Below are 13,863 nucleotides of genomic sequence, written 5' to 3' on the forward strand. Positions count from 1 at the left end.
TGGAAACTTCAAGGAATGCACCTCAAAACAGAAAATAACTTACCCTCTCCAAAGAAATCCAAAGCGAAATTAATGACTTTGGTACAGGGTGAAAGTTCATAAGAGATTAAAGTTTATTTATTAGACATAAGTAGGCTTACATTAACACTGCAATGAAGTTACTGCAAAAATGCCCTAGTTGCCACACTCCGGTGCCTGTTCAGGTGTACTGGGGAAGAATTTAGCATGGCCAATGCACCTAACCAGCATGTCTTTTGGGCTAATGTGGCTTAGTTGTGCATCAGCCATAGGACAGTTGACAGCATTCTTGCCTCTGACTCAGAAGGTCCTGGGTTCAAGTTCTATTCCAAGGCTTGCGTGCAAAAATCAAGGATGGCTCACCAGCGCAGTACAGACGGAAGACTCCACTTTCTGCTGCATTTTCTTTTGGATGTGATGTTAAACTGAGTCCCTGCAAAGGTTAGCCTCCTAGGGTTAACGTGAAAAAAATTCCACATTGCACTATAGTGAAGAAGAGCAGGGGTGTTGTCTCAGATACCCTGGTCAAAAATGGTCTCTCAATCAACATCACACAAGTAAAAGATTATCCGATCAATGTTACATAACTGTTTATGGGAGTTTGTTGAGCAAATTGGTTGCTGCATTTTCTACATTACAACAGTGACTATACTTCAAAACTACTTCATTGGCTGCAAAGGGTTTTGAGATGTCTGGTGGTCATGAAGAGCTCAAATAAATTGCTTTTTCAAAAGCAAACAAATCCCCTGGGACAAATAATACATACCCCAGCATTCTGAATGTGACTAGGGAAGAGATTTGTGAGGCACAAACAAATATTATGAAGTGCATTGGATATGGAGGGAGATACAAGAAGATGGAAAGAAAGCTAATAATGACAGCTAGATTCATAAATAGTGGTAAACAGACACAGGCATCTTCAGGTGCCTTGGGTGTACTCAAGAGCTCCACATACCCCGGACATTCTCTCTTCCACCTTCTATCATCGGGAAAAGATGCAAAAGTCTGAGATCATGTACCAACTGACTTGGGAACAGCTTCTTTCCTGCTGCCATCAGACTTTTGAATGGACCTACTTTATATTAACTTGCTCGTTCTCTACACCCTGGCTATGACTGTAACACTACATTCTGCATCCTCTCCTTTCCTCCTCCCATGTACTCTATGAACAGCACGCTTTGTCTGTATAGCACGCAAGAAACAATACTTTTCACTGTACACTAATACATGTGACAATAATAACTCAAATCAGGGTGGGCTTTTGACTGAGGGAGGGGGAAAAGGAAGGAAGGAAGGTGGAGCATGTTAAAATATGAAATGATGCTCCATCCATCATTTTGTGAGGGCATGTTTGGTCTAATCCAATTTTATACACTTGTATATTCAATAGAATATGAAACTGTAGCCAAAACAATGCCACATTAATCAGAGGAGATGATAATCAAACTTTATAGCCTTCTTGTCTAACTGCAGTTATGCTGTTTGAATCTTTGACAAACAAGCATTGAAAGCAGCCCAAAGAGCAGGGGGCTAATCCCCACCATCTGGGTAATGAGTCATGAATAAAGATTGCATTGATTGGGTGTTCTTACCATGGAAAGGAGATGTCTACGAGACAAATTTATTGATGCATACAAAATTGTTCTGGATATGGAAAAGTTTACCCAGAATATTACTCTAAAACTGCAGGCAAAGAACAAGGAGCACTAGTTCAAATTTGGCAAAGGAAACGTCTTGACAAATAAAGAATGTTTCTTCACATAAGCGGAGTGTTTGAAGAGTGGAATAAACTTCCAGACTGATTAACAGAGGCAAATGCCCTTAAATCGTTTAAGAAACAACTCAATGGTACAACAGAGACACTTGGTTCTCTTTGTATGGGTGCATATAATGGCCCATGGCCCATTAACAGCTACCTTCATCAATCATGATCTTGTGGAATATCCATGAAGAGCAATTCTGAGGGAATACTGGTTTCCCTTTAATATGTGGTACTGATGGTTGATGGACTTGCTGGGGTGAGGAGTGGCGGGGGAGGTGGAATCTGTTCTATTCTACTCACTTGCATTGAACAAAGAGATAAATCAGTAGATTACAATAGTGGGTATCCTAATTCAGTCTAATTGATTAGCAAAAGGGGACCTTAAATATATTGATTGGGGGATGCAGCAGGATTTCCATTCTAGTCAACAATTAATATTTTACTGGGGGGTATCTTCAGTCTTGATCTAGACTTTCAAGTGCATGCTTAGAATGGCACTAATGTCAACAAGAACCAATGCAGATTCAGCTTGTGATAGCTTCATGGCTTAGACTGTCTACTTTTACGACAAGAAGTCTTCTTTCTCCCAAATATGCCTTCCAGGCAAAGTAGATTTGTAAAAAAGAGGAGCGATGGTTGGAAGAAAGGAAAGCTCTGACCTAAGCCCTTTGAGCGTTTGGGTAACTTGCTTGCTACCAAGGCCACTGTGTTGATTGCTATATTTCATAGAATCATAGACCCTCACAAAGCAGAAGGAAGCCATTTGGCTCACTGAACCTGCACTGACAACAATCCCACCTGGGCCTTATCCCTGTAACCCCACCTGCTAATCCCCTTGGCTCTAAAGGGCCAATTTAGCCTGGCAAACCAATTTCAAAAATGCTGCACATCAAAAGTGGATTGCACAAATTGACTGGTATGTATAATTCAAGCTGTTACTGATATTTAAATATTCTACATTGTGTAAGCTAAACGTTAGACACGAAGGTGAGCTAACATTCATTTGCATGTGAAATTCAAAATCATCAGACCACTGGGTTAATTAAAACAGCAAACTTTTCTTCTTTGATAACTTACCTACAACCATTATATTGAATTCGAATCCTTGTTTCATAGCTTTCCTCCTCATCTGTTCCAGAATTGAATCAATGCCCACGTAGCCAAAGTGGTCAGATCCTGGCTTCTCATTTTGCATGGGCTGCTTTATGCTCGCATCTCGAGAAGATTCAGACATAATGCTGGCTTTGATTGAGCTATTTTCTGCACCTACCAGTATGGAAAGAGAGAAGAACAAAAAAAAACAAAATTCATATGTATAGGTTAAGTTGTTGTTGCAATAATCACTGCACTGCTACAAATGATAAAAAAAAGAGCTAATCAGTGAGATACGAGGCTAAGGGCTGTGCAAAAATGGGCCTCAGAACTTAAACATAGATAGTCCAGAGTTGAAAAGTCTCATTCTAGGGGACAAGTGCTTTAGGTGAGAGGGGGAAATTAGGAAATATGAGAGGCAAAGTTTTTCCACACAGAGTAGGAGGAATCTGGAACGCTTTCCCGGGGGCAATGGTGCAGACAGAAACGATAGGGGTGCGTAAGGGGCTTTTGGCTAAGCAATGAATATAGGGATATGGACTAAGGGCAGGCAGAAACGACTAGTTTAATTTGGCTCATGTTCAACACAACATTGTGGGCCTCTTTCCTATGTGCTATATATAAGTATGCATTTGCATGCGCATCGCTCGCACCTCAAAACGTTCTTTTAGAGCTCTTTCGTCGTAGGCCCAGGATTAGAAAAAAAACAAACCAAGCAGTCTGATAGCTGACAAAGAGAACAGCCAAAAGATATGTGGGTTAGGTTGATTGGCCATGCTAAATTGACCTTAGTGTCAGAGGAATTAGTAGGGTAAATGAGAGCTATAGGAATGGGGCCTGGGTGAGATTATGGTCAGTACAGACTCAATGGGCCAAATGGCCTTCTTCTATAGTGTGGGAATTCTATTCTAGCTGAAATTACATTTTATGCTCCTGAAATATCAGACCTCCATTTTATAACTCCAGCCACTGAGACAAAGAAGGATGAATGGGTGGGATTTTCTGGCTGTTCTCACCGTGGGATCTTCTTGTCCCACCGATGGCAAACCTCCCTGCCATGGGTTCCCGGCACAGAGGGTGTGAACAATGGGAAACCCCATTGTCAGAAGCGGGACTAAAAGGTCTCGCTGCTGGCTAATGGCAGGCTGCCCCTGCTGCCGCAGAACACCCTGCTAAGGGAAGGGAAATTCCCACCTATCAACATCTCACTGCACATGCAAAAATATTAAAACAACTTTCAGGAAACTGGACTCAAAAACCATGTGTTGCACGTGTTTTGATTTCAGTCAAGTAATAGTCCCCACTGGATGCCCTTGTGTTTTTTTGGAAAGAGGTGGTGGTGCAAGTTACATCTACTACAAGCCAGGTTTCCAGAAAATAGAAATAAACATTGTAAAAGATTGCAGTATTTCCTATGAATAGAGTGTGTACAGCGAGCCAACACTTCAAGTATTTTACTGCAGCTTACCCCACAGTTCCCCCCAGTGTGTTATCAACATTCCTTGAGACACAATTACAGCAAAGTTTGTTTGTGCAGTCACAAGTAATGGGGCGATTTTCCAACCTCGCCGTGCCTTGTGCAGATCGCACCGATCCCATAAACTGTATACGGGCCTCAAAATAGGCTTAGCACCCGGAGTCAAACTCCATTCTAATGGATTGTGCCCAGAAAGGGTGCGAGTCCAATTAGCATATTTATAGTAGTATTTAAATATGTATAGCCCGTTTGATGCTCAGCTCCTGAGGAACTTCCGACCTTCAGGCATGGCACGAGAATCACTACTGGTTTCCACTAGCGGAAATCAGGCGCAATGGCCATGCCAGGAGGCTCAAAAGCCATTGAAGCCCCCGGATGGAATGAGGCAGGGCCAGGCACTGCTCACAGGATACCCTGGCACTGCCCAGAGGTGGAGGTGATGTCCATGGGTTGGAGGGTGAAATCAGTCAATGGCACCCCTAGAGCTCAGAAGCTGGCTTCACAGACAAGCTGAGGCTCAGAAACTCCACCTCCACCCCTGCCCCCAACACCTCTCCCCTCCCCCAAACTTCTGGTGAAATTCGCATTGCGGCTCCTACATTGCACAGAGTACCATCAATCCCCATTTCTTAGCTTGCTGAAAAAACTGGCAAGAAACCCGACTGTTTTCTTGCCCGTTCCACACTTAGGATTTTTGAGGAAATTTCACCCTTAGGTTTTTCTGGGGGAAAATTCTGCCCTCTGTTGCCGAAGCCAACACTGAACAAAGAATAAAGAAAATTACAACACAGGAACAGGCCCTTAGGCCCTTTAAGCCTGTGCCGGCCATGCTGCCCAACTGAGCTAAACCCCCCCCTATCCTTCCAGGGACCGTATACCTGTATTCCCATCCTATTCCTGCATTTGTCAAGATGCCCCTTAAAACTCACTATCGTATCTGCTTCCACGACCTCCCTTGGCAGCGAGTTCCAGGCACCCACCACCCTCTGTGTAAAAAAAATCTGGTAAAAAGTCTGACAACACCAGGTTTTAGTCCAACCTATTTATTTGATAATATAGGTTGATAAATAGATAAATTTATTTGATAAATAGGTTGGACTAAAACCTGGTGTTGTCAGACTTTTTACTGTGTTTACGCCAGTCCAACACCGGCATACCCACATCATAAAAAAAATCTGTCAGTCAGTTTGTTCATTGACCGAGATCCCTTAAATCAGTGGTGGGCAACCCATCTGGGTTCAGAACGTAGCCCACCAAACATTTTCATGACCATTGCCCACGTGCAGTGTTGTCACATTCCATCAATTTCCATCTGGACAGTTTTCTTTCCCTACCGCTATGGCTAAAGTGATATGCCATGTAAAACAAGTGAAGTGAGGTACATACTGACTATTCACAAAACACAGAAATCATAGAAACCCTACAGTGCAGAAGGAGGCCATTTGGCCCATCGAGTCTGCATCGACCACAATCCCACCCAGGCCCTACCCCGATATCCCTACATGTTTACCCGCTAATCCCTCTAACTACGCATCTCAGGACTCTAAGGGGCAATTTCTTAGCATGGCCAATCAATCTAACCCGCACATCTTTGGACTGTGGGAGGAAACCGGAGCACCCGGCGGAAACCCATGCAGACACGAGGAAGATGTGCAAACTTCACACAGCCAGTGACCCAAGTCAGAATCGAACCCAGGACCCTGGAACTATGAAGCAGCAGTGCTAACCACTGTGCTACCGTGCCACCCTGAACATCAACTGAGCGAGCTGTGTGCTCCCCGTGCCCAAAACGTAAATATTTCTTTTGTTTTAACCATTTGAACTTGATAGTTCTATAAATATCTGGATGATTAAGTATTTTCTGTAACTCATTATGAAACATTAGACAGGTACTCAATCTCATTCAGAGAGTCACGGTCAGTCAAGAAACCGGATTTCAATCTTGCGGCCTACTGGCATAAAGGAATGTCATTCATTTGGCCCCCTCACTATCCTCGGTTGCTCATCACTGCCTTAAAGATTACAAGTTATTTCTTTTGCAATCTCGATCACCGATAAAACAGTAGCTGGACGCTACAGTTCTTTTAGTTACAATATTACGGAGCAGACTCGAGGAGATTTCAAGTTTTACGCTGCAAATTTGAAATAACAATATTACACAATTACCACTTGACATCACAGGGATTTCAGGTAACATAAGATACTGGCCATTACGTATAGTCTCCCTCTCAACCATTTCCCTTTCTCTTCCCCACCACCCCATTAAAACAAATTATATCAGGTTCTTTAAGAGCTGTACATGAGATGGAAGTTTCGCAAAATCTAATTATGTATCGAAGCTTTTGCTTGAGAACCTCTTGAAATAACCAACACCCTGGAAGGCTTTCACTCAACATAAAACATGCATGGATTAGCTAGCATTACGCCAGCACATACGTCACTCTTGAAAGTACCTCATTACATGGGATATTTCACAACATTACTTAAACCAACATCCTAAGCAATTAAAAACCTGGGAAAAAAAAATCCAGAAAGAACCCCCCCTTCATTTTTTTATTGGGGGGGTGGCGGGCAGTGGTGAATGTGTGGAGAGAGGTGGGGGTACCTTGTGGCACAGTGGTAGCATTTCTGCCTCTAAGCCCCAAACTTTGGATTTGCATCTCATTTCAGGACTTGGATGGCCACGGGACGTAATGACTAACATGACTGATTATCAATGCGCAAAACCTTCCAACACAGCAGACAGCAAGAATGGGAGAGTGTGCTGACCAGCCATGCTTGATGCAAATGGCAGCCCTCAAGCTAACGTTATGTTCTACGGGCAAAAAATAAGCCACGGAAACAGGTATGAGCTTCATTGGCCTCATTTGCCTTTAATTCTTTTATAAACTACCAAGTCATTAAGACAGAGTCAGGCTGTGTAGAAGAACCCATCAGTGACAATCATCTGAGAGGAATGTGAATGGTCCATTTCCTAACCCATTCACAAGACATCCAGACAGCACCTTTATATTCAGTTCTATGTGAAGCAACTCAATAAATGCAATCACTTTTGATAGTAGTCCTTGGCTGTCCGAGAACTCTTCCAGCCATAACCCAATCATATCTAAACCTGGAATCAAATTGCAATGACCATCTTTTAGTAACTGGTTAGTGGGTGAGAAGTGATCATCTGATGTGTCAACCAACCCTCTTCTGTGTTGAGGAAATTGATTCTCTTTAGGCCAGTCAGAACAGAAGATGCAGATGCAGAAGAAAGTGGACTCTAAGTGGACACACTCTCCCTCTCTCTCTCGCTTGCCATGCGTTCTGGAAGCTTGAGCCCTATATCTTGCTCTACTGGTTATACATACAGTGGATAGCACCTAAAAACCAATCCAGAGTCTACGGACTCTAGGAGCGTTGTTGGAGTTGTACCTTATCCCTGTGTCTGCATGGGTTTCTTCTGAGTATTGCTGTTTCCTCCCACGCTCTAAAGATGTCCAGATTAGGTGGACTGGTCATGCTAAATTGTCTCTTAGTGTCGGGGGATTAGCAGGGTTAAGAAGATAGAGTCTGGCCAGTGGGGCGGGGAGGGTGGGATTGTTGTCTCTGCAGGCTTGATGGGCTGAATGATCTTCTTCTGCACTATAGGGATTCTATGATTCCACTAGAAATTGAATTAAATAGAAATTGCCCATCAACATTACCAAATTGCCCCATCATGTAATTCAGAAAGCCCACTGAGTCCGAGACATCAATCTACTGGGCATGAGAGGTTTTTTTGGACATTTAAACTGCTTTGCCTCTTCCTCTAGGCGTGTGTGAACATTTGGATGTGTGTGTGCAAGCATGTTGGGCCATTTATTATCATTTTTATTTAGATGGGATGTTAAGTACAATAAATACTCTCTTTTCTTTCTAAAAGAGAATAGCCACTCTTCCTCTTTGCGCCAGACAATATCAAGTAGGATTCCAGCTACTGGAATGTTTCACCTGGTTCCCCCCTCCCCCTCTGGTCTTAGCATCGTTGGGGCTCATACAAAATGAAGCAGGCCTTCATGGGTATGGGGTCAGTCAAGGTAGAGTGTCGGATATTTGGCCTGAGTATAGACACATATCCAATCACTGGTGGAACAATGTAAATGACTGATCTAGATCTCTGAGGTAGGTCGGTAACTCCATTACGAAGGCTGTTTTGGCTGTACATTTTGTACATTTTCCTGTACAAAAAAAATAAAAATCTCAAGATTTTATGTTGATTGTTGACTTTGCAAACCTTCAATTTCAGTGTCCTAAATTAACTAGAAGCTTCCTTTTAATGTATCCCTTTCACTCTCCTCCCACAAAACCGTAATTCTAAACTACTACCAATGAGCAAGAACAACAGACGACTATTAACCATCAAGAATATAAAACAGTCACTGCATTGGGCATTTGCTCTATACAATTCTGCTGACACATGCGTGAAAATTAAAAAGACAAAGCATTTGAACTATGTTTCAAGTGGTGGGAAGTGGGATGTTACAAGTGACTCGTGGATTTTTGTATATGTAAACTGATATCTTTCCAAAAAGGTGACAGGCAACTTCCTGTCATGGATTACAGTTCAGTAAGAGTAATTTAAATACAGGATGAACCCTAAAGCAATATTTTAACACAGCTTTTTGTTAGCACCTGCACAGTACTATCGAGCTAACCTGCAGTCATTAACACGTTATAGGCAATAACTGAACAAAAGTCTGTCAGGAATTACTGCAAATTCATTTGTCTGATTACAGATGACCAAATTCACAAGGCTGTGAGGAAACAGCAAACAGCATTGATATTTGGTAATACGACACACTTTCTCCAAATCCCTGTCTGTTTCAAGGAAGAATCCATGAGGCACATCGATAGATTGTTAAAAAATATTATCAAGCGGATTCATTCACACTTACCAAACGCTGGTCGCTATGTTCTTCAACTTTTGGCATAAAATCAAAGCCACACCTACTTGTTCCAAGTCATGTGCACAGTTCCAAAGAATGAACAAAGGGGCATTAATACCGAAGTAATCATTACCCACTTTACAATGCAAGTCGTCAATCAAGACAGTATGTGTTTGGAGTTTGCAGCGAGAATTCAAAATGAGCAAGTTCAGTATTTACCAGCAATTTGAGAGATTTTGCATTAAGTGGTGCTTTAGGACAAAATTTTGGTTCAACTAGAGGAATTCCTAATCTTCCAACCCAAATTATTTCAAACCTGTCTGTGTTGATACATGTTATTATTAAGGCTGCTAAATCCAATTGCATTTTTCATACGTGCTGGGAAAAAAGTGTTTAACATCTGCTCAGCGCAGGAGCAAGCATCATCCAGAAGCTTAAGTGTTTAGCAGTATTCAATCAATTGAACAGATTTGGGTTACTTGGGTTTGGTTACTTGGAATCTGTGAAAGTTTGCAAAGTTGAGGAAGCTCTGAAAATTTTACAATCCCTCCTCAAGTCACAGTGGGTGGAATCTTAATTTGGCCGAGTGTCATTTCCGGTGAGGAAACTGGTGTGGAACTTTCCAGCTCCAGTAGTTCTCTCTCCAGGTCTTTAACCACCAACAAAAAGAGTGGGCGCAGTTTGTTCTCCTGAGGCTGGGAACCAACTCCACTGACAGCATGGTCAAGGTACAAAAATCTTGTCTGGGGGCGGGGGGCGCAATATCCAGTAAGGGTGTTAAAAGCATTTAGATTTCTTTAAATGTATTAAAACCAGTTTCTTGCTCGTTATGTTGCTGGCGAGGGATGGTGAAAATCAGAGATCGCGATCTGGCTTCACCAGGTCTTGAGCCCCTGCCAACAATCTCACAGACAGGGAACGTAGCTTCAAGATTCACAGAATCTCTACAGCGCAGGAGGCTATTCAGCCCATCGAGTCTGCACCAACAACAATCCCACCTAGTTCCCATCCCCATAACTCCATATACTTTACTCTGCTAATCCCTCTAATCTACCGGGACACTAAGGGGCAATTTAACATGGCCAACGCACCGAAGCAGCACACCTTTGGACAGTGGGAGGAAATCAGAGCACCCGGAGGAAACCCACACAGAAACAAAGAGAATATGCAAACTCCACACAGATAGTCACCCAAGCTGGGAATCAAATCCAGGTCCCTGGAGCTGTGAGGCAATACTGCTAACCACTGTGCCTCCGTTCCATCCATGTCCTGCCGTATGGAACATTAATTGCTAACTGTGACCTTGCACGTTATAAAAAATGAAGTTGTAAATATGAATAATTAGAGATAAGCCAGGCAGGCACATGTTTGATAACATTGTCAACCAAATCAGAAATGCATTGTTCAGTCCCTTGGCAAGACTTGAGCATGTAAACAATGCAAATAATCTTGCATTGCCAGAGATTTGCTCCTTGCATGAGATACCTCCCTCTTTCAGAGCAATCAGTGAAAGTTTACAGCATTATAAGAGAACAGTACAGTCCATCATGTCTGTGTCACCTCCAGTGGATTTTCCAGTTCAAACGCCCACACTAATTCAAAGCAGGCCAGAAGTATTCTTGGTGTCCTGTCCAACATCCCTCTGCAAACCAACTAACTGGCCAGTCACCCAATTGATGTTTCTGGAATCTTTCTGCCACCTTTTTGTGCAAATCAGTTGTAGTCATTTTGAAAAACGCAAAATACTGCAGATATTGGAATCTGAAACAAAAAAGGAAACTAAAAAATGCTGGAAAGCCTCAGCAGGTCTGACGGTTCTATTCTTTCCCCATAGATGCCAACATTTCGATGCTAGATGACCCTTCAGCAAGCTCTGAGAAGGGTCATCTAAGACGTGAGACGTTGGCTGCGCTCTTTCTCCACAGGTGCTGTCAGACCTGCTGAGATTTTCCAGCATTTTTCTGTTTTTGTTGTGGTCATTTTGAAAATCATTGTATGGAGCTGAGCTATACTCTCAGAGATATGATAGGCTGCTGAATCACTGAGATTTGAAGACAGACTGTAAAAATTTCAAGGCTTCCTTGATTTTGCAAAACTTCACGGATTCCATGCAAAAAGAGTCAGACATCTCGAACCTGTTTAATTAATTAAATACTGCAAAACACTTAAGTTTGCTCCAACGCTGGTCAGATAGAAACACTTTTCCCGCACATACAATAACTTCTATGGCATTCAGCAACCCTGATAACAAACTATATCAACACATTTATCACTCAATTTACTATAAAGAAGAATTATTATTTTAAAATAATATTTTGAGTAATAAAAATGTAAATTGCTCTCCAACCTCAACCACAAAAGGGAGGGAGAGAGACAGTCAACCTCCAATTTAAAGAGGAAGCCATTAATGCTGTTGCCTGGAAATAATCTGTCATATTTTCTCATGATGCGTATCTGCTCTACTTTTATCAAGGAAAAAAAACAAACATTCCTGTTTGTCGGAAGTTTGTTTTGGCATCTGTTTTTATTGTTGCCACAAAAGCCTCAATGTGCACAACCAGGAAAGAGTAATCAATGTTTCCATCTCCCCACCCACCGCTGCCTGCCACCACCTAACGACCACCACTCTGTGCTCTGACCAGCCAGAGTCCTATACACCAAGTACCTCACTGACCACTTTACCCAATTAGGCGTCATGAAGGTTCCACAACTGACTCAGGGAAGTCATGGCACTTTATATGCTTAAAACAGTGAACATAGCTTACATCTCAGACAGTGCTTCACAGCTAATGAACATGCCCTCTGCATTCCAGAATCTCATCTTCTTACGTAGATGTATGGAAGTTCCAAAAGCAGAAGGATATTTGGTATGTATTTCCTCAATATAAAATTAAGTTTATTTGTTTGTCATGAGTAAGTTTGCATCAAGACTGCGATGAAGTAACTGTGAAAATATGAATTTTGAATGATTTCCATCGATTTTGACTTCATTGCCAATGTGCATTTTCAGAGGCGGAGACTAAAAAGTAAAAATGGAGTGCTTTTTTGGTATGCTGAAAAATACAATCGTTTCCTTTGCAGACACCACACCACTGTGATTGTCCCTTTAAGGATTTGTCAGCTGAGTACCTGGGGAACCAATTAGGGATCAGGGTGGAGAAGGTTCCAGAACCTTCTCGGGAGCTGACTATCAGCCATGAGGCTGCAAGCCTCTGTGTTATGGTTATATTAAATAAAATGTTGTTATTTACCTAACTGATGAATAGGAATTATTCCAGCGTATTACCAAAAGAATCCTCCATTTGACTTTGCTAGTGCCATCACATTAGTATCCATCAGAAGGTGGCCGAGGTGACTATAACTGGGACCTTCCTTTCTGCACACTGCTTCATCTTTGACCTCTGCTCGTTGTCTCCTCTCAAATGACCCAGAGAAAGAGGGGGAACTTCTTTTCAAAGAAACAGCGGGCGTGAACCTGCATTCTGCTGTTGGTGCACCAGTGGGCTCTCTGAATATTTGAGCTATTACTGTCACAAAATAAAATGCATAAATGATCAGCTCACATGACTGGGCCAAATGGGAGACAGTGAATGTGGAGGCTGGAAGCCACATGCATAGTTTCCAGCCCACTGATCTTGGAGCAGAAATTTCATGAGGAACAGGGACCGACAAGAACAGTTAAACTGTTGCTAAAGTACAATTGTACTACAAAGAATATAAGTGTTTCTTTTTGCCAAATAATCACAATGATGACTTTCTGTTATAAACTAGTTTTGACTGCACAGTTTGTTTGTCTGCCAAATTATTTGTAATTGTCAATTTGACCACGTCTATGGGACACAGGGGAACACTTAAATTGTTTGAGTTTGATTAAGAAAAGCTGCCAGCCTTGCCATATCAGTTGTAGTTTCAGGGAAGGGATCTTAATACTGAAGGTACTTCATACAATCCTGTCTTTAAACACCTAATGTTGAATTTGGATCTAGCCTACATTAAATGGTGTCATTTCTTCAATGAGGACATGATTGTACAGTGCACTGAAACACCACCTTTTCATTTCTGGAATCTGACTTTGAACTCAGCTGAGACAGAGGAGGTGAAATCTTTCCTTTCAAATCAATGAATACGTACTAGTCTCAGCAAGGCGTTTATATCAATTCATGACATGTCAGCCCGAAGTCAAAATTAACTTAGAGTCACAGAGACTGGGAAGAAGGATACTCAATTTTAGTGCATTCATAGTCCCATTAAGTTTTTATTTACGTTGCCACAATGCATGAACGTGCAGCTGGAACTGAAGGTACTAGTGCCCCCCTATACAATTGCAAAAGCACCTTAAATGAGATTAAACAGATTCTACCTAGTTTTATAAGGCATGAGTGTATGTGCACAAAACTGCCACATGCACGAATATTCGGATGATTTGACAGAGATTATGAGTGGAACCCTTTGCATTTAGTCCCTGCCAAAACATTGGGACCATTTTCGGGTCAGAAGCCTGATCTTCTATTGGGTGAGCTTAGCCATGACTCTCAAATTCAGCCTCAGCATTAGCAAACCATCTCCTGCAGAGTGGGTGAGATAATGGTCCATTCTGTCAAAGC

General features: G+C 42.1%; 1 protein-coding gene across 5 annotated transcripts in view; it reads right to left on the reverse strand.

Annotated features, from left to right (window-relative positions):
* LOC145356310 (neuronal-specific septin-3-like) overlaps nucleotides 1–13,863 on the reverse strand; it is a 264,326-nt gene that overhangs the window by 58,849 nt on the left and 191,614 nt on the right. For all 5 annotated transcript variants that reach the window (XM_080208914.1, XM_080208915.1, XM_080208910.1 and 2 more), the window contains one exon: nucleotides 2,858–3,046. In XM_080208914.1, the coding sequence (XP_080065040.1) occupies nucleotides 2,858–3,046 (189 nt within the window). The remainder of the gene's footprint in view (nucleotides 1–2,857; nucleotides 3,047–13,863) is intronic.

The sequence above is a fragment of the Carcharhinus amblyrhynchos genome, chromosome 21 (genome assembly GCF_965287045.1).
Source record: "Carcharhinus amblyrhynchos chromosome 21, sCarAmb.v2.hapA, whole genome shotgun sequence".
NCBI lineage: Eukaryota > Metazoa > Chordata > Chondrichthyes > Carcharhiniformes > Carcharhinidae > Carcharhinus > Carcharhinus amblyrhynchos.